At 46.0% G+C, this 24,649-nt stretch overlaps 1 protein-coding gene across 4 annotated transcripts in view; it reads right to left on the bottom strand.

Annotated features, from left to right (window-relative positions):
* The window catches only part of TTLL6 (tubulin tyrosine ligase like 6), a 72,491-nt gene that overhangs the window by 9,961 nt on the left and 37,881 nt on the right, over positions 1-24,649 (bottom strand). For 3 of the 4 annotated variants that reach the window (XM_055102020.2, XM_057300347.2, XM_057300346.2), the window contains 6 exons: positions 23,931-24,016; positions 19,243-19,468; positions 17,792-17,967; positions 15,674-15,862; positions 14,029-14,200; positions 12,787-13,065 (listed from right to left, as the gene is read on the bottom strand). In XM_055102020.2, the coding sequence (XP_054957995.2) occupies positions 12,787-13,065; positions 14,029-14,200; positions 15,674-15,862; positions 17,792-17,967; positions 19,243-19,468; positions 23,931-24,016 (1,128 nt within the window). Of the gene's footprint in view, positions 1-12,786; positions 13,066-14,028; positions 14,201-15,673; positions 15,863-17,791; positions 17,968-19,242; positions 19,469-22,070; positions 22,148-23,930; positions 24,017-24,649 lie in introns of those variants that run through there. The other variant, XM_034941515.3, reaches the window with a different exon arrangement.

Genomic DNA, 24,649 nt, shown 5'->3' with positions numbered 1-24,649 from the left:
GAAAAAAGTAGTCAATACTCTAAGACCAGTTGGCCGCAGTGGCTCACACCTATAATCCCAGCACTTTGGGAAGCCAAGGTAGGTGGATTGCTTGAGGCCAGGAGTTCCAGACCAGCCTGGGCAACATAGCAAGACCATATTGCTTAAAAAATTAAAATAATAGATAAATAAAAATAAAGAAATAAAATACTATGAGATGACCCAAATGTTGGCTCATTAGCAGACAAGAACTTTAGCAGGCATTATAAATATGGCCAAAGAATTAAAAGAATATGGCTGGGTGCAGTGGCTCACGCCTGTAATCCCGGCACTTTGGGAGGCCAAGGTGGGCGGATCACGAGGTCAAGAGATCGAGACCATCCTGGCTAACATGGTGAAACCCCGTCTCTACCAAAAATACAAAAAATTAGCTGGGTGTGGTGGCACGCACCTGTAGTCCCAGCTACTCGGGAGGCTGAGGCAGGAGAATCACTTGAACCTGGGAGGCAGAGGTTGCAGTGAGCCAACATTGCACCACTGCACTCCAGCCTGGCGACAGAGTGAGACTCCGTCTCAAAAAAAAAAAAAATTAAAAGAATGTATGCATACAAAATTCAAAAGTTGGGAATCTAAGCAAAAAAACACAAACTATAAAAAAGAACACTAGCCTGGGCAATATGTACAAAAACTACAAAGATTAGCCAAGCATGGTGGCATGCACCTGTGTCCCACCTATTTGGGAAGCAGAAGCCAGAGGATTGCTTGAGCCCAGAAGGTTGAGCCTGCAGTAAGCTGTAATTGTGCCACTGCACTCCAGCCTGGGTGACAGAGTGAGACCCTGTCTCAAAAAAAAAAAAAATAAAAAGAACTGAGTAGTATTTCTATAGGGCTTAAAGGTATAATAATTGAAATAAAAAATTCACTGAATGGGCTTAAAGGTATAATAATTGAAATAAAAAATTCACTGAATGGGCTTAATGGCAGACAAAACAGTCAGCGAGTTTGACTATAGAGCAATAGAAATTATTCAATCTGAAAACAAAAGAGAATCAAGATTAAAGAAAAGTAAATAGAACCTAAGAAGTCTGTGAGACAATATTCTGTGACTTAACATACATATTATTGAAGGGTCCAGAAGAGAAGAGAAACAAAATAAGGCAGCAAAAGATTTTGAATAATGGCAATAAATTTCTCAAATTTGGTGAAAGCCATCAACTTATAAAAACAAGATCAAGAACCCTAAGTAAGATAAATACAAATAAAACCATACTCTGGTTTCTCTTTAGATGGTATAAATCTTCCACCTTTTACAAATAAAACCACACCCAGACACATTACAGGCTCATGCCTATAATCCCAGCACTTTGACAAGCTAAGGCAGGTGGATCACTTGAGGTCAGGAGTTTGAGACCAGCCCGGCCAACATGGTAAAACCCAGACTCTACTGAAAATACAAAAATTAGCTGGGCGTGGTGGTGCACGCCTGTATCCCAGCTACTCAGGAAGCTGAGGTGGGAGGATTGCTTGAGCCCAGGAAGATTGAGGTTGCAGTGAGCCATGATTGTGTCATTACACTCCAGCCTGGGCAACAGAGTGAGAGCCTGTTTAAAAATAAAAATAAATAAATGATTATATTAGGAAAAAAGTCTTAATAGTCTAAGCTTTCTCCTTAAAAAACTAGAAAAGTGGCTGGGTGGGGTGGCTCACGCCTGCAATCCCAGCACTTTGGGAGGCCGAAGCGGGTGGGTCACCTGGGGTCGGGAGTTCAAGACCAGCCTGACCAACATGGAGAAACCCCGTCTCTACTAAAAATACAAAATTAGCTGGGCGTGGTGGTGCATGCCTGTAATCCCAGCTACTTGGGAGGCTGAGGCAGGAGAATCGCTTGAACCTGGGAAGCGGAGGTTGCAGTGAGATGAGATCGTGCCATTGCACTCCAGCCTGGACAACAAGAGCAAAACTCCATCTCAAAAAAAAAAAAAAAAACAAGAAAAGTAAAATAAATCCAAAGCAAGCAGAAGGCAAGTATTAATAAATAGCAGAAATCAATAAAATCAAAAATAGAAAAATAGACAAAACTCAATGAAACCAAAATCCAGGTTTTTTTTTTTTTTTTTTTTGAGACGGAGTCTCGCTCTGTTGCCCAGGGTAGAGTGCAGTGGCTGGGACTACAGGCGCACACTGCCACGCCCAGCTAATTTTTTGTATTTTAGTAGAGACGGGGTTTCACCGTGTTGCCCAGGCTGTTCTCGAACTCCTGAAATCAGGCAATCCGCCCACCTCGGCCTCCCAAAGTGCTAGGATTACAGGCGTGAGCCACTATGCCCAGCCCAAAATCTAGTTTTTTTTTAAAAGGTCAACAAAATTGATAACTCCAGCAACATTTATAAAGTAAAAAAGAGATAAAGAATAAGGAAATTACTAATATCAGGAATGAAAAAGAGGGTATCACTAGACTCTACAGACATTAAAATGAAAATAGGGACTACTATAAATAACTCTTCATGTATAAAGCCACCTCAGATGAAATGAACCAATACCTCAAAAACCACAAACTGCCGAAATTCATTCAAAATAAAATAAGTTATTTGGATAGTCTTATATCTACTTTTTTTAAATTGAATTTTTAGTTTAAAATACTCTAAAAAAGAAATATCCAGGCCCAGATAGTTTCTCTGGAGAATTCTATCCAAATATTTAGATAAGAAATAATGACAAATCACCAGGCACCATGGCTCATGCCTATAATCCCAGCACTTTGGAAGGCTGAGGAGGATGGATCACTTGAGGTCAGGAGTTCGACACCAGCCTGGCCAACATGGTGAAACCCCACCTCTACTAAAAATACAAAAATTAGCTGGGCATAGTGGCGGGTACCTGTAAATCCCAGCAACTCAGGAGGCTGGGGCAGGAGAATTGATTGAACCTGGGAGACTGAGCAAAGATCGTGCCACTGCACACTAGCCTGGGTGACAGAGTGAGACTCCATCTTAAAAAAAAAAAAAGAAAGAAAGAACAACAAATCTATATAATCTCTTGCAGAAAACAAAAGAGAAAGGAATACTTCCTACTTCCCAACTCACTTTATGGGGCCAGAATTACACTGATATCAAAGATATACAAAGAAAATAGAAGAAAAAAAACACTATAGACCAGTATCTTTTATGAACTTAGACATAAAATTTCCCAACAAAAATTTTAGCAAATTAAATTCAGCAATGTATTAAAAAATATACAATGACCAAGTGAGGTTTATCCTGGGAATGCAAGGTAGGTTCAATATTGAAAAATCAATCAGTGTAACCCACCATATTAGCAGTCTAAAGAAAAAAATCCATATGATTATATCACTTGATGCCAAAAAAGCACTTGACAAGGTTCAACATCCATCTATTATTATTATTATTATTATTATTATTATTTGAGACAGAGTTTTGCTCTTGTTGCCCAGGCTGGAGTGCAATGGCACGATCTTGGCTCACCGCAATCTCTGCCTCCTGGGTTCAAGCAATTCTCCTGACCCACCCTCCTGAGTAGCTGAGATTACAGGCATGCACCACCACATCCGGTTAATTTTGTATTTTTAGTAGAGATGGGGTTTCTCCATGTTGGTCAGGCTAGTCTCGACCTCCCAACCTCAGGTGATCTGCCCACCTTGGCCTCCCAACGTGCTGGGATTACAGGCGTGAGGCACTGCACCTAGCCTCATCCATCCATTATTTTAAAAAACTCTCAGCACACTAGGAATAGAAGTGACCTTTTTCAATCTGATAAAGGGCATCTACAAACACCTGACAGCTAACATCATACTTAATAGTAAAAGATTGAATGTTTCCCCGCTAAAATCGGAAACAAGACAAAGATGTTCACTGTTTCCACCCCTATTCAATGTTGTACCAGAAGTCCTAGCCAGTGCAATAAAGCAAGAAAAATAAAGAGACTAATGATTGGAAAGAAATAAAACTGTCTTTATTTGAAAGTGACATATGATGAAAATCCTAAAGAATCAACAAAAAAACTTACTAGAATTCATAAGAAATTTAAATCTAGGCTGGGCGCGGTAGCTCATGCCTGTAATCCTAGCACTTTGGGAGGCCAAGGCGGGCGGATCACGAGGTCAGGAGATCAAGACCATCCTGGCCAACATGGTAAAACCCTGTCTCTACTAAAAAAAAAAAAAAAAATTAGCCAGGTGTGCGCCCGTAGTCCCAGCTACTCAGGAGGCTGAGGCAGGGGAATCACTTGAACCTGGGAGGTGGAGGTTGCAGTGAGCCGAGATCGTGCCACTGCACTCCAGCCTGGTGACAGAGCGAGACTCTGTCTCAAAAAAAGAAATTTAAGTCTCAAAATTCAAGATAGTATACATTAATCATTATTTCTATATGCTAAGAACAACTGGAAATTAAAATTTAAAGAAATAATTCCATTTACAATATTGTCAAAAAACAAATACTTAGGAATAAATTTAACAAAAGGTGCAAAATGTCTACATTGAAAACTATAAAACTTTGTTGAGGAAATTAGAGAATATCTAAATAAATGGAAAGATAAATCATGTTGGAAGACTAGAAGATTCACTATTTTGTTTTATTTTGATTTCTTGTTGCATAATACCAAAGATTCACGATTGTTAAAGACATTGTTTCTCCTCAAAATTGTTAAAGACATTGTTTCTCCTCAAAATTTTCTGCAGATTCAGCACAATGCCAATCAGAATCCCAGCGTGCTTTTTTTGCAAAAATTGATGAATTTATTCTAAAATTTAAGTGGAAATGCAAAGGACCTAGAAGACCCAAAACAGTCTTGAAAAAGAACAGCAAAAGTGGAGGACTTATATTATCTAATTCCAAGATTTTCTATATAGGTTCAGTAATCAAGACAATGTGGTATTGGCATAAGGATAGACACACACCCACACACACACACACACACACACCCCTAAAAAATCAAAGGAACAGAATAGAGTACAAAAGTAGATCTACATTTACATGGTCAATCACTTTTCAGCCAAGTTACCAAAGCAATTCAATGATAAAGGAGAGTCTTTACAATAAATAGTTTTGGAACAACTGAACATATATATGGGAAAAACAAACCTTGGATCTTGTCATCTAACATACTTAAAAATTAATTTGATGTGGATCATGAATCTGAAACACAAAGCTAAAGTTATAAAACTTCTAGAAAAAACATAGGAGTGGCCGGGTGCAGTGGTTCACGCCTGTAATCCCAGCATTTTGGGAGGCCGAGGCAGGAGGATCACCTGAGGTCAGGAGTTCGAGACCAGCCTGACCAATATGGTGAAACCTCGTCTCTACTAAAAATACAAATATTAGGCTGGGCGTGGTGGCTCATGCCTGTAATCCCAGCACTTTGGGAGGCCGAGGCGGGTGGATGGTCTGAGGTCAGGGGTTCGAGACCAACCTGGCCAACCTGGTGAAACCCTGTCTCTACTAAAAATACAAAAATTAGCTGGGCATGGTGGCAGGCACCTGTAATCCCAGCTACTCAGGAGGCTGAGGCAGGAGAATCACTTGAACCTGGGAGGCGGAAGTTGCAATGAGCTGAGGTCGTGCCATTGCACTCAAGCCTGGGCGACAGAGTGAGACTCCGTCTCAAAAAAAAAAAAAATACAAAAGTACAAAAATTAGCCAGGCATGGTGGTGGGCGCCTGTAGTCCCAGCTACTCAGGAGGCTGAGACAGGAGAATTGCTTGAACCTGGGCGGCAGAGGTTGCAGTGAGCCGAGACTGTGCTACCGCCCTCCAGCCTGGGAACAGAGTGAGACTCCGTCTCAAAAAAGAAAAAACATAGGAGAATATATTTGTGACCTGAGGTACATGAAAATCTCTTAGATAGGATATAGAAAGCAACAACCATGCTGGGTGCGCGGTGGCTCACGCCTGTAATCCCAACACTTTGTTAGGCCCAGGCAGGCAGGTCACTTGAGGTCAGGGGTTCAAGACCAGCCTGACCAACATGACTAAACCCCGTCTCTACTAAAAATACAAAAATTAGCCGGGTGTGGTGGTGTGTACCTGTAGTCCCAGCTACTTGGGAGGCTGAGGCAGGAAAACCACTTGAACCCGAGAGGCAGAGGTTGTAGTAAGCCAAGATCATGCCACTGCACTCCAGCCTGGCCTACAGAGCGAGACTCCATCTCAAAAAAGAAAAAAAAAAAAGACAAGAAAGAAATAAAGAAAGAGAGAGGGAGGGAGGGAGGAAGGAAGGAAGGAAGGAAGAGCTATACAAGAAAAATTGATAAACTTTATCAAAATTAAAATTTTTCACTAATCAAAAAACACTATTAGGAAAAAATCAAGTAAATTTCCAGAATATATAAATTAAGTAATTCCCACAATGGAATAGTCAAAAGACAAACAATCCTACCCAAAAAGGAGGCCAGGCACAGTGGCTCATGCCTGTAATCCCAGCACATTGGGAGGCTGAGGTGGGAGGATTGCCTGAGCCCAGGAGTTTGAAACCAGCCTGGGCAACAAAGCAAGACTCAGTCTCTTAAAAAAAAAAAAAAAAATTGCCAGACACAGTGGCTCACACCTATAATCCTAGCACTTTGGGAGGCTGAGGCGGGCTGATCATGAGGTCAGGAGTTCGAGACCAGCCTGACCGACATAGTGAAACCCTGTCTCTACTAAAAATACAAAAATTAGTTGGGTGTGGTGGTGCTCATCTGTAATCCCAGCTACTCAGGAGGCTGAGAAGGAGAATCGCTTGAACCCGGGAGGTAGAGGTTGCAGTGAGCTGAGACCACACCACTGCACTCCAGCCTGGGTAACAGAGTGAGACTCCATCTCAAAAAAAAAAAAAAGAAGATTAGCCAGGAACGGTGGTGAGGGCCTGTAGTCTCAGCTACTCAGGAGGCTGAGGTGAAAGGGAGGATCCCTTGAGCTCAGGAATTTGAGGTTGCAGTGAGCTATGATGGTGCCACTGCATTCCAACCTGGGTGACAGAGTGAGGCTCTGTCTCAGAGGGGGGGAAAAAAAGGGAGGGGATGAAAACTTGAATATACTTGACAAAGAAAGATAAATAACCAGTAAACATCAGGGAAATACAAAGTAAAACTACAATGAGATATCAAAACATAGCCATTAGAGTGGTTCAAATTTAAAAGACAGGGAGGCTGAGGCATGAGAATTGCTTGAACCCAGGAGGCTGAGGTTGCAGTGAGCCAAGACTGTGCTATTGCACTCTAGCTTGGGCAACAGAGCAAGACTCTGTCTCAGAAAAAAAAAAAAAAAAAAGACAGATAACGCCAAAACGTTGACAAAGATATGGAGCTACGGAGCAACTGGAACTCTCATAAATTGCTGCTTAAAATGTACAATAATACAGTCACTTTGGATAAAGACTTTGGAGTTTCTTATAAAGTTACATATAGATTTACCTTTTGATCCAGTGATCCTTCTCCTAGGTAGTTATACAAGGAAATGAAAACATTTGTCCACAAAATGATGTGTACAAAAACGTTCACAGGAGCTTTAATGACCATAAAATAAACAACCAAACAAACAAAAAACTGGGAACAACCCAAAAGTCTATCAAAAGGTGAATGGATAAACAAACTGTAGTATATCTGTACAGTGAAATACAATTCAGCAAACTACTGATTAGCCCAACAACATGGATTTATCTCAGAGATATGGTACTGAGCCAAATAAGCCAGACACAAAAGAATATATACTATATTATTCCATTTACTTAAAATTCTAGAACAGGCAAAACTAAGGTGAAAAAGTCAAAGAAGTCAGAGTCAGTGTAGCAGATGCCTTGAAGAGGGATGAGGGGAGGAAGATTGCCTGGGAAGAAACAGGAGGAAACTTTCTGGAGATATCAAAATGCTCGTATCATGATATATCATGATAGCATGTAGGTTATAGGGTACATTTATTTGCCAAAATTGTACAGTGAAGATTTGAGTAAATTTAATCTTAGGGAAAAAATAGGGCTCAGAAAAAAAAAAAAGAGGACATAGAATGAGATATATAATCAAATCATATTTAAATACATTTTGTTTGTTTATTTATTTTGAGACGGAGTTTTGCTCTGGTCGCCCAGGCTGGAGTGCAATGGTGCAATCTCGGCTCACTGCAACCTCTGCCTCCTGGGTCCAAGCAATTCTCCTGCCTCAGCGAACTCCTGACCTAAAATGATCTGCCCACTTCAGCCTCCCAAAATGCTGGCATTACAGATGTGAGCCACTGCGCCCAGACTCTACTTTAAAAAATTCATTCTTTAAATGGGAAAACTGAGGTTTAGGGAATTTAAAGTGTCTAAAAGGAAGTTCTATTAAAAGGAGACTCCAGGATCCAATCGAAGGCAGCCAGATCCCCAAAGCATAATCTCTATTTTAAATTGTGGTTTAAATAAATAAATAAATAACATAAAATCTACCATCTTAGTCATTTTAAAGTGTTCTATATGTAGTAGTGTTAACTATATGCACATTTGTTGTGCAAGAGATCTCTAGAACTTTTGCACCTTGTGAAACTTAACTTCTGTATTTATTAGACAATTCCCCCTTCTCTCCCTCCACCCAGTCCCTGGCAACCATGATTCCACTTTCTAAGAGGGGCTACTCTAGATACTTCACAGAAGTGGAATCATAACAGTATTTATCTTTTTGTGACTAGCTTCTTTGACTTAGCATAAACATCCTCAAGGGTAAGTCCTGTTGTAGCATTTGACAGGATTTCTCTCTTTTTTAAGGCTGAATAATATTTCATTATATGTATATACCACATTTTCTTTATTCATTTATCTGTGGTTGACGGGCATTTGGGTTGCTTCTACCTCTTGGTTATTATGAAAAATGCTGCAATGAACATGGGTGTGCAAATATCTTTTTGAGATCCTGTTTTCAATTATTTTGGGTATATACCCAGGAGTGGGATGGTTAGATTATAGGGTAATTCTATTTTTAATTTTTTTTTTTTTTTTAGACAAGAGTCTAACTCTGTTGCCCAGGCTGGAGTGCAGTGGCGCGATCTTGGCTCATTGTAAACCTGCCTCCCGGGTTCAAGCAATTCTCCTGCCTCAGCCTCCCGAGGAGCTGGCATTACATGTATATGCCACTATGCCTGGCTAATTTTTGTATTTTTAGTAGAGATGGGGTTTCATGATGTTGGCCAGGCTGGTCTTGAACTCCTGGCCTTAAGTGATCTGTCTGCCTCAGCGTCCCAAAGTGCTGGGATTACAGGCATGAGCCACTGCACTTAGCCCTATTTTCAATTTTTTGAGGAAGCTCCACACTGTTTCCTTAGAGGCTGCAGCATTTTACATTCCCATCAACAGCGCAGAAAGATTCCAATATCTCCACATCCTCACCGAGGCTTATTTTCTGTTTTTCATTTTTTTAAAAGTAATGACCATCCTAACAGCTATGAGGTGATATTTCATGGTTTTGATGTGCATTTCCCTGATGACTAGTGATGTTGAGCATCTTTTCATGCTATTGACCATTTGTTTATCTTCTTTAGAAAAATGTTTGTTCAAGTCCTTTGTCTATTTTTAAATTGCATTTTTGTTGCTGTTGAGATGTAGGAATTCTTCATATATGCTGGATATTAAGCCTGCTATGGTGTGAATGCTGATGTCCCCCCAAAATTCATGTTGAAGTGCTAACCCCCAAGGTGACGGTAATAAGAGGTGGGGCCTTTGGGAGATGACTAGGTGGTAAGGGCAGAACCCTCATGAATGGAATCAGTACCCTTATAAAAGAAGCCTCAGAGAGTTAACTAGCTCCTTCAACCGTGTGAGGACACGGCAAGAAGCTGCCGTCTATGAGGAATAGGCCCTCACCAGACATCAAACTTGCCAGCACCTTGATCTTGGACTTCTCAGCCTCCAGAACTGTAAGAAATAAATTTCTGTTGTTTATAAATTACCCAGTCTAAGGCATTTGGTTACAGCAGCCTGAACAGACTAAGGCAAATCCCTTATCAGACACATGGTTTGTAAATATATATACTTTTTCTTTTCTTTTTTTTTTTTTGAGACAGAGTCTTGCTCTATTGCCCAGGCTGTGGGGCAGTGGCATGATCTCAGCTCACTGCAACCTCTGCCTCCCAGGTTCAAGCGATTCTCCTGCCTCAGCTCCCTGAATAGCTGGGATTACAAGCGCGCACCACCATGCCTGGCTAGGTTTTGTATTTTTAGTAGAAATGGGGTTTCACCACGTGGGCCAGGCTAGGTTTTGTATTTTTAGTAGAATTGGGGTTTCACCACTTGGCCAGGCTGGTCTTGAACTCCTGACCTCAGGTGATCCTCCCACCTTGGCCTCCCAAAGTGCTGGGATTACAGGCGTGAGCCACTGCACCCTGCCCTGGTTTGCAAATATTTTCTCCCATTGCCCAAGTTGCCTTTTCACTCTGTTGGTTGTTGCCTTTACTGTGCAAAAGCTTTCAGTTTGACATGGTCTCATTTGTCTATTTTTGCTTCTGTTCACTGTGCTTTTAGTGGCATATGCCCAAGAAATTATGAAGCTGCAAAACATACTCTCTTAAAGGTGCTTTTCAAACCATGGGTTGTAAACCTATGAAATCATGAATTAATCTGGTAGGTTGTAACTGGTACTTTTTTTTTCTTTTTTCTTTTTTTTTTGAGACAGAGTCTCGCTCTGTCACCCAGGCTGGAGTGCAATGGCACGATCTTGGCTCATTGCAACCTCCACCTCCTGGGTTCAAGTGATTCTTCCGCCTCAGCCTCCCAAGTAGACGGGATTGTAGGCACCCACCATCATGCCCAGCTAATTTTTGTATTTTTGTAGAGACGGGGTTTCATCATGTTGCCGAGGCTGGTCTTGAACTCCTGACCACAGGTGATCCACCCACCTCGGCCTCCTAAAGGGCTGGGATTACAGGTGTGAGCCACTGCACCTAGCCTTAACTGGTACTTTTTCCAAGAATAGAACAGACAGAATAGCACAGAATAGAAAATGTTAATTGAGGTATCATATGTAGTATGCCTAAGCACTGTTTTAGAAACTTTTTTCCAGGTGTGTGTGTGGGAGGGGGGGCGGGGGTGATGGATTGTGAAATAAAGTGGATTTCTTACTGTGGGCTATGGTGAAAAATTTTGAAAAGCATTGCCCTACTCTCTACTGCACTTGGTCCAAATGAAGGCCCAACAATGCTGAAGATTTTCCAGTAATTACAGTAGGGTCAGCCCTTGGTGGGCTTCAGTGGGAGGAACACAAAGAGATCTGTGCTAGGGCAGTTAGTACCACGTTCATGTGGCAACTTCGTTTCTGCAAAATAGAAAGTCAACTGTCACCTTAAGTGAATATTTTTTATTTAAAAAAATTTTTTTTTTTTTTTTAGATAGAGTCTCACTCTGTTGCCCAGACTGGAGTGCAGTGGCATGATCTGGGCTCACTGCAACCTCCACCTACCGGGTTCAAGCAATTCTGTTGTCTTAGCCTCCCAAGTAGCTGAAATTACAGGCATGCACCATCACGCCTGGCTAATTTTTGTATTTTAGTAGAGATGGGGTTTCACCATGTTGGCCAAGCTGGTCTCAAACTCCTGACCTCCAGTGATCCACCTGCTTCGGCCTCCCAAAGTGCTGGGATAACAGGCATGAGCCACTGCACTCAGCTTTTATTTATTTAAATTTTATTGGTGCTATTTGTTTTGGTTTGGTTCTATGGTTGCCTAAGTGCTCTAAGTATAAAGATTTTATGTCTGCTTTTATGCTTGTATATATTCATAAAAATAATTTAAGTCTACAATGGGGGTCTGAGAGAGTTTTCTTTCCTTCAAAACAAGGTGTCCATACATCAACAGAGTTTGAGAAATACTGTTTAGGCTGTGCTGAGTTCAAAGGTGTACTACCAAAATTCATGTCCAATTGGATAGAACCTCTCAGAATGTGACCTTATTTGGAGAGAGAGTCTTTGCAGTTATGATTAGTCAAAGGTATGATTATGAGATCACACTGGATTAGGGTAGGCCCTAAATCCAATGATTGGTGTCCTTATAAGAAGGCCATGTAAAGATACACAGGGGAAGGCCAGGTGTGGTGGCTCACGTCTGTAATACCAACACTTTAGGAGGCTTGAGCTCATGAGTTCAAGACCAGCCTGGGCAACATGGTGAAACCTTCTCGACAAAAAATAAAAAAATTAGCCCGGCATGGTGGTGTGTGCCTGCAGTCCCAGCTACTTGGGAGGCTGAGGCGAGAGGATGGCTTGAGCATGGGAGGCAGAGGTTGCAGTGAGCGGAGATTGCACCACTGCACCCCAGCCTAGGTAACAGAGCCAGACCTTGTCTCAAAAAAAAAATAAGATACACAGAGGAGAAGCACAGAGAAGAAAGCCACATGACACCAGAGGCAGAGATTGGAGTTATGCTGCCACAAACCAAGGACTGCCAAGCACTCAGCAGCCACCAGACAGAATCCAGCAAGAAGCAAGGAAGGATCCTCCATCTAGAGCCCTGAGATGGAGCATGGTCCTGCCAACACCTTGGTTTCAGACTTCCAGCCTCAAGAACTGCAAGAGAATAAACGGTGTTGCCTCCACCAAGTTGGAGGCAATTTGCCACAGCAGCTCTAGGAACCACTCCAGGGGATAACCTGCCTCCCAAGAGGGGACGCACAAGAGCATCTTCCTAAATGCCGGTCCTCCCAGCAGCTATGCCATTCCACAGTGTGGGCTTCTCAAGGGGAGACACCAAGGCCCAGGGAGGCTCAGTGGCTTACTCAAAGGGTCACAGCAAGTTGGGGGTAGAGAAAGGACCAGTAAGCAAGACTCCCACCACTCCCTCCCAGAGCTCGGCTCATTACTTACCACAGTGCCAGTGAATACGTTCACTGCAGAGGCAGACTTGGCCTCCTTGATGCTGAAGTTGGGTTTACCAGGCTCCAACTCCGAGCTGCTGAGATTGATATTCCTCAGATCGGGTACAGAACTGAAGGGCTTCGCAGACGTCAGCTTGGGGAAAACAGAGCTGGCCTCCTTCGTGGGAGCCTCCTGGTTGAGGCTGCTGTCTGTTTCATTTTTCCTTTCATCTCTGACACTCAAGAGCAAGTCAGGTGTGTAGGATACTAATGTCAATGGCTGGATGTACTGAGGGAGGAAGAAACCACAACACACAGCCATGGGAACCCAGCTCTATCCACTTCCAGATTCATCTGCACCCAGGGGTAGGTGAAAAAGAGATGAGGAGAAGGAAAGCAGTCGATAGTAAAGTCTCTCTAATGTGGGGCTCTCAACCTGGAATTCTGGGACCCTTAGAGGACTCATGGATAGCTCACAGGGTCTCTGAGCCACTTGAAATTGCAGTTTAAAAACTGTGCATTGTGTATTTTCTGGCAAGAGATTCCATAGCTTTTATCAGATTCTTAAAGGGTCTGTGACCCTAACAAAGTTGAATAATACGAAACAAAAATCCCTGCTCTAATCCAGGTGAGCCTTTGAGACAAAGTAGATGGACTGAAAACTCAGCTGAATCTTCCCACTGAGCTAGAAGAGAGTGCTAAGCAGAGAAGGCGTAGACAGACCACAGGCCAGCTGGATAGCTGACCCACAGCCAGGACTGGTCCACGCTTTGCACAGAGGAGGAGAGACCCAGCCATGACCGACATCCCATGTAATGTTCTGAGAGTCCTGTTCCCAGAAGCTCTTCCCAGTGGCCTGCTCTCTCTACTGTGCCCTGGCCTGCTAGAGGGGAGCATTCCAACCCAAGCTGCAGTTGAGGACCAGGAGTACATGCACTCCTGAAGCCCGCTCCCTAAATAAGGTTCATGCTCAGCCTCCCAGCATGGCCTGGCTGCTCTTACTCCTACTGGAGGAGGCAAGCAGGACAGACCGGTGAGAGTCCTCTGCTGCCTGGATTGAGGGATCCTCTAAAAGATGCCGGCTCCTGTGTGCCTTCAGGGCTCCCCGCACTGCCCCGTCGTTGCCCAGCCCTCTGCACAGCCTTTTGGTGTGTCTGGGCTCTGAGCAGTGGTCTCCTCAGCACCCCTCCACGGATCAGGCCCAGGTGGGGAAGGGTGTTGGCTACGTGTGTTCCCCTCGATCCAGGTTTACCTGTTTGGAGGCTTGGGTGGCGGCCTTGTCTTTCTGCTGTTGTTTCTGTTGCCAGCCCCTCATGCCCTTCTTTCTCACTTGCTCGCCTGCCGATTCCCCCTGCATCTCTACCTTCTTCTTCATTTGGAAGGGCTTTTTCTCCCGTTTTAGTCTCAGCTCCTGGATCAGTTGCCTGCCCATGAAGAACAAGTGAACATCATGGGGGTTAGAAATGCGCTGCGCAGGCAGGCATTCTCCTTGAGGGATGGACATGACTGGGCGAAAAGTTAGCAAGTTCCACATTCCCTCCTCCAACATATCCAGTCTGCACAAGTGATTGAATGTCAAGGACCAGGGTGTGGAGGAAAGCATCATTCTGCCAACCATACCATCCCCTGTGTGGGAATAGCATCCAAGGAGAGATGTGCAGTAAGGGGGCTATTCCCTAGTCCATCACAGCCCTATTTGTTCCCCACTTCCCAGCAGGCCAGTTTCCATCCATGGCAGGTGCTGGGGAGAGGGTCTGGGTAGGAGGCTAACGCCAGAGGCTCTCATATTGCGCCATTTCATGTGCTGGGCCTGTCTAGCCAATGGATGCTGAGAGTGGACAAAAGGTGACATAATATAGCAGAAATAACTCAGTCTCATGAATCAGGACACAGGGGAGTTCTGGTCCCTCTTCTGTCATCTTTTTTTTTTTTTTTTTTGAGATGGAGTCTCGCTCTGTCCCCCAGGCTGGAGTGCAGTGGCACAATCTCAGCTCACTGCAACCTCTGCCCCTCCAGGTTTAATTCTCTGCCTCAGCCTCCAGAGTAGCTGGGATTACAGGAGCATGCCACCACTCTCGGCTAATTTTTTGTATTTTTAGTAGAGACGGGGTTTCACCATCTTGGCCAGGCTGATCTTGAACACCTGACCTCGTGATCCACCTGCCTCGGCCTCCCAAAGTGCTGGGATTACAGGCGTGAGCCACCGCGCCTGGCCTGTCATCATCTTTATATGTGATCCCTCCTCTGCTCTGCCTTCTCTTTCCACAAAATGAGCTGGTAGGAGAGGACTGGACTCAGTGGATGAGTCCCTCCAGCTCCTGGAGTTTACGCCTGTGTGAATCCATGAGACAGCTTTGAGGGGGTGGCTATCCTCAGGAGTGAGTTTCTAGAAAGAGCTACTTCTCTCCACTTCACATAGGGAATCTTCCAATTCCTTGTCCTTGCAAGACCAGGGCAGATGTTCATCTGGCAACTTTCTTTTTTTGCTTTTCTTTGAGACAAGGTCTGACACTGACACCCACGCTGGAGTGCAGGGGTGCAATCACAGCTCCCTGCAGCTTCCACCCCCTAGGCTCAGGTGATTCTCCTACCTCAGCCTCCTGAGTAGCTGGCAGTATAGGCACATGCAACCATGCCCAGCTAATTTTCCTTTTTGTTGTTTTGTAGAGATGGGGTTTCGCCATGTTGCCCAGTCTGGTCTTGAACTCCTGGGCTCATGCCATCCACCTGCCTTGGCCTCCTAAAGTGCTAGGACTACAGGCGTGAGCCACGGCGCCTGGCTGCTCTGGCAACTTTCATGGTTGGGGACTCTCTCTGCCACTCCAGGCCAGTCAGCCAATAGATCACACACAATCCCCAGAACCCCCCCACCGACCTCATCCCAGATGTCTTCCTACCGGGCATACTCCTCCCGAGCCCTGGAAGCAACAGTATTCTGGAAGAGGGAGTTGTTGTCCTGGAAAAACTTCTCATACTTCTCCGAATTCAGACTGGGATAAATCAGTCGGAACCCTCCACAGTTTTCCTTCTCATACGTTTCAGTTTTCTTTAACTGCACGGCCCGGAAACCCTTGGCTTCCTCAATCCTGTTGGGAAGCAGAACATGGGGCTGCTGTCAGGTTTTCTTGGGACAAAGCCTGGAAGGGATATGTCCAAGCTGGAGGTCGTCTAGGGCCAGATGGAGGCCTTGCACATAATGGCGGTCAATCAGGATTTGCTAAATAAATGCATGACTGTTTCCCTGAAAGGAGATTCTAGCCCTCCTGGGACAGCCAACGTCGTAATGCACTAAAAGCTGGTTAGCACAGTCTTTCTAACAACTCACCAAATTCTGTCCTGTTCCAAGTAAAACCCATTTTCTACTCGGCTTAGCTCTGACTAGGCAGACTGTCGCCACCTTCCCATTCACAGCCCTGATTACCCTTTTCTACAGAGTGGCAACTTGCACTTTTGCCAAATTTGAGGGCTTCCTGGATGACCTTGATGACCGTTTACGAGCTGCAATGATCTCATTCTTCCTCACAGCCCCCTGGGGGAAGTGGGGGTCAGACAGGGAGAAATGATAAGCCCCCTTTTACAGCAGGGAAACCCAGAGCCACAGAAATATCCAGGGCCAAATAATGAGGAGACTGATTCAGAGAAGGCCCTTAACCTGACAGCTGCTCCTCAACAGGACACTGCCTCCTTCTCGAGGAGTTTAGAGATGGCAGGCCATGGTGGAAGGCATCCTGGAATCCCAGGCGGCAGACTCACTGGGCTCTGGGTCCAGAGCTGTCATTTACCAGCAGGGTGACCTTGTACAAGTCAGTTCCCTTTCTGCAGTCTTGATTTCCTTAGCTTTCAGAACAAGGCCACACAGCACTCCACCCTACCTACCTACCCGCTCCTTACAGGGAAGACAGTGCAAGTGCCTGAGAAACACTGTGCCATCCAAACATAAATGCTATTTATGGCATCAGTTCCAGAAACTCAACCCCAAAGGATTAGACTGGTTCTGCCCATGAGGAGTGCAGGGGGCTGTAGTGGGGTCTGAAAAGCAACAAAGGATCCCCTTGACTAGGCTCAGAGTCTCCAGACACTAGAATCACTCTTCAGAATGGAAATCCCAGTTACAAGGCAAGTGCTGCCCAACAGGAAGCAGGAGACGTTAGCTCCTGGCAACAGGGGAACATGGAGAAGGACAGACACATCTTTCTTTATAGTAAAAAAAAAAAAGGAATGGTCTTGTTTTTATACTGGTAATTCCTAAAGCTTCACTTAGTATTAATTAATTTCTATCCATTATATATAGCTATATATCTGTAACTTAATCTCCTATTTCTAGGAACAAAGGAATATTCAGAGTAAAACTATTCAAACTGCTACATTCTGCCAATATAAACTCATTTTCCAAATGGGATTATCGTTTGTTAAAATGACCCCCTCCAACTCCAGGCAAGATTGTAATAGCCTTCGATATATATTATAGTGCCAGGCACTATGCTAAGCCTTTTATATGCATTATCTCATTTAATTCGCCCAACAACCTTATGTATCATAGCTCCATTTCATAGAAAGATCACTGAGGCTCAGAGAAGTGACAGAAAGGCCACATAACTAGTAGGCTGTCGAGTCATAATTTGGAGGAAGACAGACCATTCTTTTATTTATTTATTTTGAGACAGAGTCTTGCTCTGTCGCCCAGGCTGAAGTGCAATGGTGTGATCTCGGCTCACTGCAACCTCTGTCTCCCAAGTTCAAGCAATTCTCCTGCCTCAGTCTCCTGAGTAGCTGGGATTATAAGCATGCGCCACCATACCCGGCTAATTTTTTTGTATTTTTAGTAGAGACAGGGTTTCACCATGTTGGCCAGCCTGGTCTCGAACTCCTGACCTCAGGTGATCTGCCTGCCTCAGCCTCCCAAAGTGCTGGGATTACAGGTGTGAGCCACTGCACCCGGCCCAGGACAGACCATTCTTACTGGGAGCAGGGGAGTCAGAGAGAGAGCCCCGCAAGGCTGGGGAGTGCGAATGTACCTCATCTCCCCAGAACAACACTGCTGCAGGAACTGCCCCCGTTGTCTCTCCTCCTCCAAGACTTTCTTCTTGTCACAGCTTTCCAGGTTGATCAGGACTAAGGTGTCATACAGCAGACCATCTTTCACCTCTTTATCCAACCGAGAGTCGGTGGAGAAGCTTGGAGAGTGGTTGACCTGTGAGGGCAAGATTGGCAGCTGGTGACAAAGCCGTCCAGAATGAAAGCAGAGAGTGAAGCCGAGGTGCCACCTCCAGGGCGCTACCAAAGCCCACCTCAGGGCCCTCACTACCAAGATGAAAGGGAGGGGAGAGAGCATCCGGACTAGAGCCACAGTGAAAAAAGGAGGAAGCAGAACTCCCTCTAGTTAAACCAGCTTTTATCTCAGGCCTTTCTTCTTTGGGAATATCAGGGTTACCCTCTCTTTGGTGTGTGTGTTCCACTCCATCTGGGGTGCATGTGTTCTCTCATATGCACTGGGCATCCAGAGAGCAGGATAGAAGGGGTACTTCCCAAAGGGACAGGCTTGGACATAGGAGGTAGAGAGGAGTGGCATTCAGGAGCCTGGCCAGGGTGGAGGGGAGACAGGTGGGAGGAAGGAGAGGACTCATTCCCGCCCACTGAAAAGTCTGTATTGTTTGGAGGCACCATGTGACATTTGCAGATTTCTAGAAGTTTTTGAAGGGCTTGGTCCTGATGGCTCATTCTGCTCTTTGGGTAAGGGCTGCAAACAGGCACATCCCTCTTCCCACCACACCTAGAAACAAGGGCTGGGAATGGAAGAAGGGCAAAGCTGCAGGAATCTGACCTGTAATCTCGGGTTCTCCACCCCAGAGTCTGACCTGTGTCACTGCACCTGGCACTAGCACCCTTTGATCCCTGAAGGGCCACATGAGAGGGCTCCTGAGGACAATTCTATCAAGAAGAGAGGCAGTCACCAGGAAAGCTTCTCCTCCTCCTCACACTGCCGTATGGGTCTAGGGGAGGCAGGAAACTCACTACATGGCCCCCCATCCATTTCGGTGGCAGCAGGCCCCAGGTCGCTCTCTGCTGGTGTGTGTGAACTGAGTAATCCAGGCCCCTAAGAGTGGGTCACCGCCGCTCCTGTCTGATACTGAACGTTGCCAACCCAGCTTTGATGAAAAACGCCCCTTTCTGGGAGACAACTCTTACAAAAGATCGAGCTGTCTTTAGAATCACTCTGTGCCTAAGATCAGCACTTCCTTGTCTAAGAGGACCTCAAGAAGGCAAAGGAATTCTCTAATTTCCAGCTGTCTACCCCCCTCTGGTGGCCACTTCTCAGCTAAGAGAGAAGCCCCAGGCAGCAGGCACCACGGGAGGAAGTGGCCTGGGAAGTTGAAACAATTTAGGTGAGCCGGGAGGGCGGAATCCTTGAAGCGGGCTGGCCCCAATAACAGGAGTTCGTTTTTGCCCCTCGCCCAAACTTCCCTACCTCCAGCAGCCAGGGTTTGAGTTTGTGGTCCAACAAAATGTCAAAGCCCAGGATCTCAAAGCAGGCGCTGTTGAGTGTGTGGTTGGGGAAGCAGGTGTGGTAGTTATGCCTGATGATGGGGTGGGCCGAGATGAGGGTCTTGATGATGATGTCCTCAATATCCCTCCATATCTGCTCCACGTTGTAGCTGTGGTCCTCCATGTATGCACTGAAGGTGGAGAGCTTCCTGGAAGGGAACCACAGTCCAGGAGGCAGTGTAGCTGGCTTCTGGTCACCTGAGGCCATGGCATGCTGGAAACCAGAAACTCCTGGCGGAGACAAGGCTCCAGAGCCAGCGAGGATGAACGCCCAGGAGCCAGGGTGACACCTGGGCTGTGTCGGTGCCAGACGAGGTCCCAGGAATCCCAGGACCACACCCTCCAAGTCTCCAGAGCCCCAGGGTGGGTGCAGATGCAGTCACATAGGACATGGTCAGGACACTTACACTTTCACTGTGACCCAGAAAACATCTATCAGCAGGGGAAGGGATGAGTCAAGAAAACCCCCTGACACCATGGTTTTACTTTGGCAGCAATGATTCCTCAGCCTTTGGTGTTTATTAGAAGCATGTGGGCAGCCTTTTAAGAACACTGATGCCTGGGTCCCACCTCAGCCATCTGAGGGGATTCTAGGGACACTAATGACACAGAAGACTTGTTTTAGGGCTGCCCACAAGGAAAAGGCACCCCAGGGCATGTCCACAGATAAGGTTACCAACTGTGCCAGGCAAACTGGACTGTCCCAGTTTTAGAATTGCAAGTCCTGAATTCCAGGAAACCCCTCAGTCGTGGGCAAATGGAGACAGCTGGTCACCTGATCACAGATGAACTCAGAGATGTTTACCTCATGTGGAACAGTTCATGAGGAAATACCTGAGTGGGTACTCAGCCAGCTCTGAGCTGGGCATTACAGAGAGAGGATGGATGTCACAAATCCAAGAGGCAGTGGTGGGGACAGACATTTGCCACCTCACATGCACACACATGTGCACAGACAGCCAAAGTGGAAGTGGCAGTGTGGAAGGAGGAGATGCAGGGGAGTGAACAGCAGAAAGAATGAAAAAGACAAGAGACACGGCTCATCCAGGCAGTTTCAAAAGCTCACTAGATCCCAGCCCAAGGGGTCAAGAAGGAGGAAGCAGGGTCAGCCAGACAATGAGCATTTGATAAGGGCCTTTGGTGCATGCAAAGCCTCATGCAAGGAGGGGACACTAGAAACTGTCACCTCTGTCATGGGAAGCCTCAGGACCATTCAGGGAGTCAACACACATGTGAAACAACCAAGGATGCATTTATATAAAGACAGATAAGCAAAGGATACTCAACATAGAGGCCACCTCCTCCACCTGCCATTGTCAGAAAACAGTGTTGCACATAAATGGATTTTCCAGATCGCTTTAAGCCAATTTTTTTCAAGTGGAGAAAATGTATTTAATTTGCCTAATTGGGAAATAAATTTTCCTGAAATAGATTATACACCTCCCCGACAACATATAACATAACCTTTTCTTGATGACTCAGGGCTCATCACAATGAATATACTTTATTGTGTAATTTCATAATGCCCAGTGGTAAGTCAATTCAATTTAATACCAGCCATGTGCTGAGCACACTGAAAGATGAAGATGGCTTGGTGTCTGCCCCAGAATCCTGCCAGGTTTTCAGGTTTCCTGTCTTCTCCTTCACTGTGACCGCAGCACTACTCCTGAGTTTATGCGCCAGTGGGGTATTGACAGGGAGGGCAGTTGCCCTCAAACGCCAACTTTGGGACAGATGAGACAGTCAGTGTGAGAACAAGATTGTCTCAAAAGATGGAGAGGAGGAAGAGGAAAGGAGAAACAAGATGGGAGGGAGAGGAGGAAAAATGAACTCTGCCCAGCACTATGGGAAGAACCCCAAAGGCCAGGGCACCATTGTAACCCTCAAGGAGCAAAGTACAACTAGGGACAAAAGACAAATGTGCACTGGGCAAAGAATAGTTATGGGCGATGGCTGATGTTGACCATGAGGGTTGTAAAAATACAAAAAATTAGCCAAGCATGGTGGTGGGCGCCTGTAATCCCAGCTACTTGAGAGGCTGAGGCAAGAGAATCGCTTGAATCCGGAAGTCGAAAGTTTTGCAGTGAGCCGGGATCGCGCCATTGCACTCCAGTCTGGGGTGACAAGAGCAAGATTCTGTCTCAAGAAAAAAAAAAAAAAAAGACAGTGCCCTGTCCATGAAGTGGATGGCACGGGCAGCATGGCTTAGTGGGTAAGGGCACCAACTCGGGGGTCAGGCAGCCCTGGTTTCAATCCCAGCTTCCTAGCTGTGCGACCCAGGTAAGTTACTTAACTTTTTCACACCTCAGTTTCCTAATATGCAGAATAGGGATGATAATAATGCCAACTTCATAGTGTTGTTGTGAGGAGGATTAAGTGGGTTCAAGTATGTAAATTATCACTAGGAAAAGAAATGTCCAAGCTCTCCACCCCTGGAGATGAGAAGGTAGAGATGGGGAAGTTGGGCAGGGAGACCAATTTGGAGTGCTGCGGTGGAGGCAAGGAGAGAGAACACATCCATTCTGGGAAATGCTGAGTTGAAGACGTCCAGGTGGAACTGAGGAGAGATGGACCTGGAGCCCAAAGGAGACAGGCTGAGCCCAGCAAGGGCAGGCGGAGGCCACGGGGGCACACGGCTGCTCCAGGAGAGAGTGGATGGAGAAGTACAGTGGGGTGAGAGGGAGATGAACAGAGGAAGAGGACAGGGGAAATGGAAGAGGCAGAACAACACTTGAAGCCTTGCAACCTCACCTTAGTTCTGCTACCCCGAGACACCCCTCCATCACAGCCGAGGGCCCAGGGCCTGCTGTTGGGGTGCCAATTCTCATTGGAGGAGGAAAATGAGAACCCTTCCATTCTGTGCCCTTAGACTAAGGAAAAATGACAGTAACCACGCACACTGTCTGTGTTGCCATCACAAGTCATTTGAACCTCACAGAGACCCTGTGAGGTGGCAGGGCAGGGCAGGGAGTCTCATCACGTTCATCCTCCAGACCAAGAAGTGCAGGCTCAGAGAGATGAAGTAACTTGTCCAAGCCTAGTTGGCAAGTGTCAGAGCCGGGACTACAAGCTAGACCTCCCAGAGTGCCACGCTCAGAACGCAGCAATGCAAGAGGCCCAGCTGGTGCCCACAGCCCAGGTGGGGAGGAGAGGAGGAAGTCGCAGAGCTTCAGGCAGCACAGGTGGCTGACATCTTCTGGAAAAGGGGGAGACTGCCTCCCACCAGCCTTCCACATCCCCTTTAAGCAGCCTTAACTTAGCGATTTTCTGTGTGCTTTTTGGAATGCTGCCACTGAGGGGGTCATGAACTGTCACATGCCTCTCTGATGGTCTGAAGCCAAACCAATTGCCTGTTCAGCGGTCCTTTGAAGCCTGGTGCAGCGGAAAGAGAATGAGCTCTGGGGTCTAACAGACCTCGCTTCTCCACCCAGTCTAGCAGTCACAGCTGCGGGACCTGGGGCAACTCACGCAACCTCTGAGACTCAGTTTCCTCATCTGTAAGATGGAGATGGCACCTAACTCACAGTTCTCCACCTACAGAGGGCAGATAGTAATGCCTTTGCCATAGTGTTGCTGTGAAAAATTCAAGAATAGGCCGGGCGCGGTGGCTCACGCCTGTAATCCCAGCACTTTGGGAGGCTGAGGCGGGCAGATCACGAGGTGAAGAGATCAAGACCATCCTGGCCAACATGCTGAAACCCTGTCTCTACTAAAAATACAAAACTTAGCAGGGTGTGGTGGCACATGCCTATAGTCTCAGCTACTTGGGAGGCTGAGGCAGGAGAATTGCTTGAACCCGGGAGGCGGAGGTTGCAGTGAGCCAAGATCGCACCACTGCACTCCAGCCTGGCGACAGAGCAAGACTCAGTCTCAAAAAAAAAAAAAAAAAAAAAAGAAAAGAAAAGAAAAATTCAGCAATAAAAAATGCACAGAAAGCACCAAGCACAGACCCCAACACACATGAAGCCTCAGAAATACTTGCTCCTTTTCCCTTTCCTCCTTCACCTGGTCAAGTTCACATTCTTCAGTCCCCCGTTTTCTTAAAACTCAAATGAGACCCGATTAGACAGTAACAGGAATGGAAAAGCCTCTCGTGAAGATACTCTCATGAACTGCTCTCAATTTCCCCCCTTCTGAGGAATCTTCAAGCCAGCTAGCCACATGTCAGGGCACTGTGACACATCATTTGAGAATCTCTAATAGAGCAACGTCCAGGGGAACATGGGCCAAGCAATGACTGCCTGGCAAGTCCTTCTCACGTGGCAGACTAGCGATCAATAAATATCTGTTGATTTGGAAATATCAGAAGGGCCAACTGTAATAAGGGTATGTTTTGGTGTGTGTATATATTCTGCTGGGGAAACAGCTCATGTTTATCTCTCCTCCTCCCAGCCTCCCAGGGTTTACGATGGGGCCTTCTTTTAATGATTAACAGCCAAGAGGGCAGAGACGAAGGAATTTGTTCTGGGTTGCGAGGCAAAGGAGTACATTCTCAGACCATGTGACCCAAGATGGAAACACTGATGGGGACTAACAGGGTTTGGGTAGAATCCCAGAAAGCAGTTCTGAGGTTGGTAGGGAAAGGAAAGAAAAATGAAGCCTCTTCCTTACCTCTTACTGCCAGAGTGTGCGTCTCGACTGAAATTTGAACTGTGCTTATTAATGGAATAATTAGTCAGGTGCATGCAGATATCATCCTGGGGAAAAAGACACACATCTGTGGGGTCAGCTCGGAAGGGCAGGCCCCCTGCTTCCTCTCTGTGCTCTCCCATGGCCCCTGGGGCTTGAAGGGATGGAAAGAAAGGGAAGTTTTAGGGCTTACTTAGTGTGGCAAAATACAGGAAGTAAGAAGGGGTGTCCTGCAGCCTCGAGCCTAAGAAACTCCAATTCTGCTGGGCATGGTGGCTCATGCCTGTAATCCCAGCACTTTGGGAGGCCGAGGCAGGCAGATCACGAGGTCAGGAGTTCAAGACCAGCCTGACCAACATGGTGAAATCCCATCTCTACTGAAAATACAAAAATTAGCCGGGGATGTGGTGCACACCTGTAATCCCAGCTACTTAGGAGGCTGAGGTAAGAGACTCGCTTGAACCCAGGAGGCAGAGGTTGCAATGAGCCGAGATCATGCCACTGCACTGCAGCCTAGGCGACAAAGCGAGACTCCATCTCAAAAAAAAAAAAAAAAGAAACTCCAGTTCTTTCTGAGATTGGGTGGTGCCCAGCCTGAGAAAAACTTCAGGAGTCCTGGGGGTCCAGGAAAGGTGGGGATGGCAGGGTTGCTCATCCACGGCCTTTTCTCCTTGATTACCCCTGAACTGTGGTTCTGGCTT

Source organism: Pan paniscus, chromosome 19, assembly GCF_029289425.2.
Source record: "Pan paniscus chromosome 19, NHGRI_mPanPan1-v2.0_pri, whole genome shotgun sequence".
NCBI lineage: Eukaryota > Metazoa > Chordata > Mammalia > Primates > Hominidae > Pan > Pan paniscus.
Note: the sequence above shows the minus strand (reverse complement) of the source record. Positions and strands in the feature narration are given on the sequence as shown.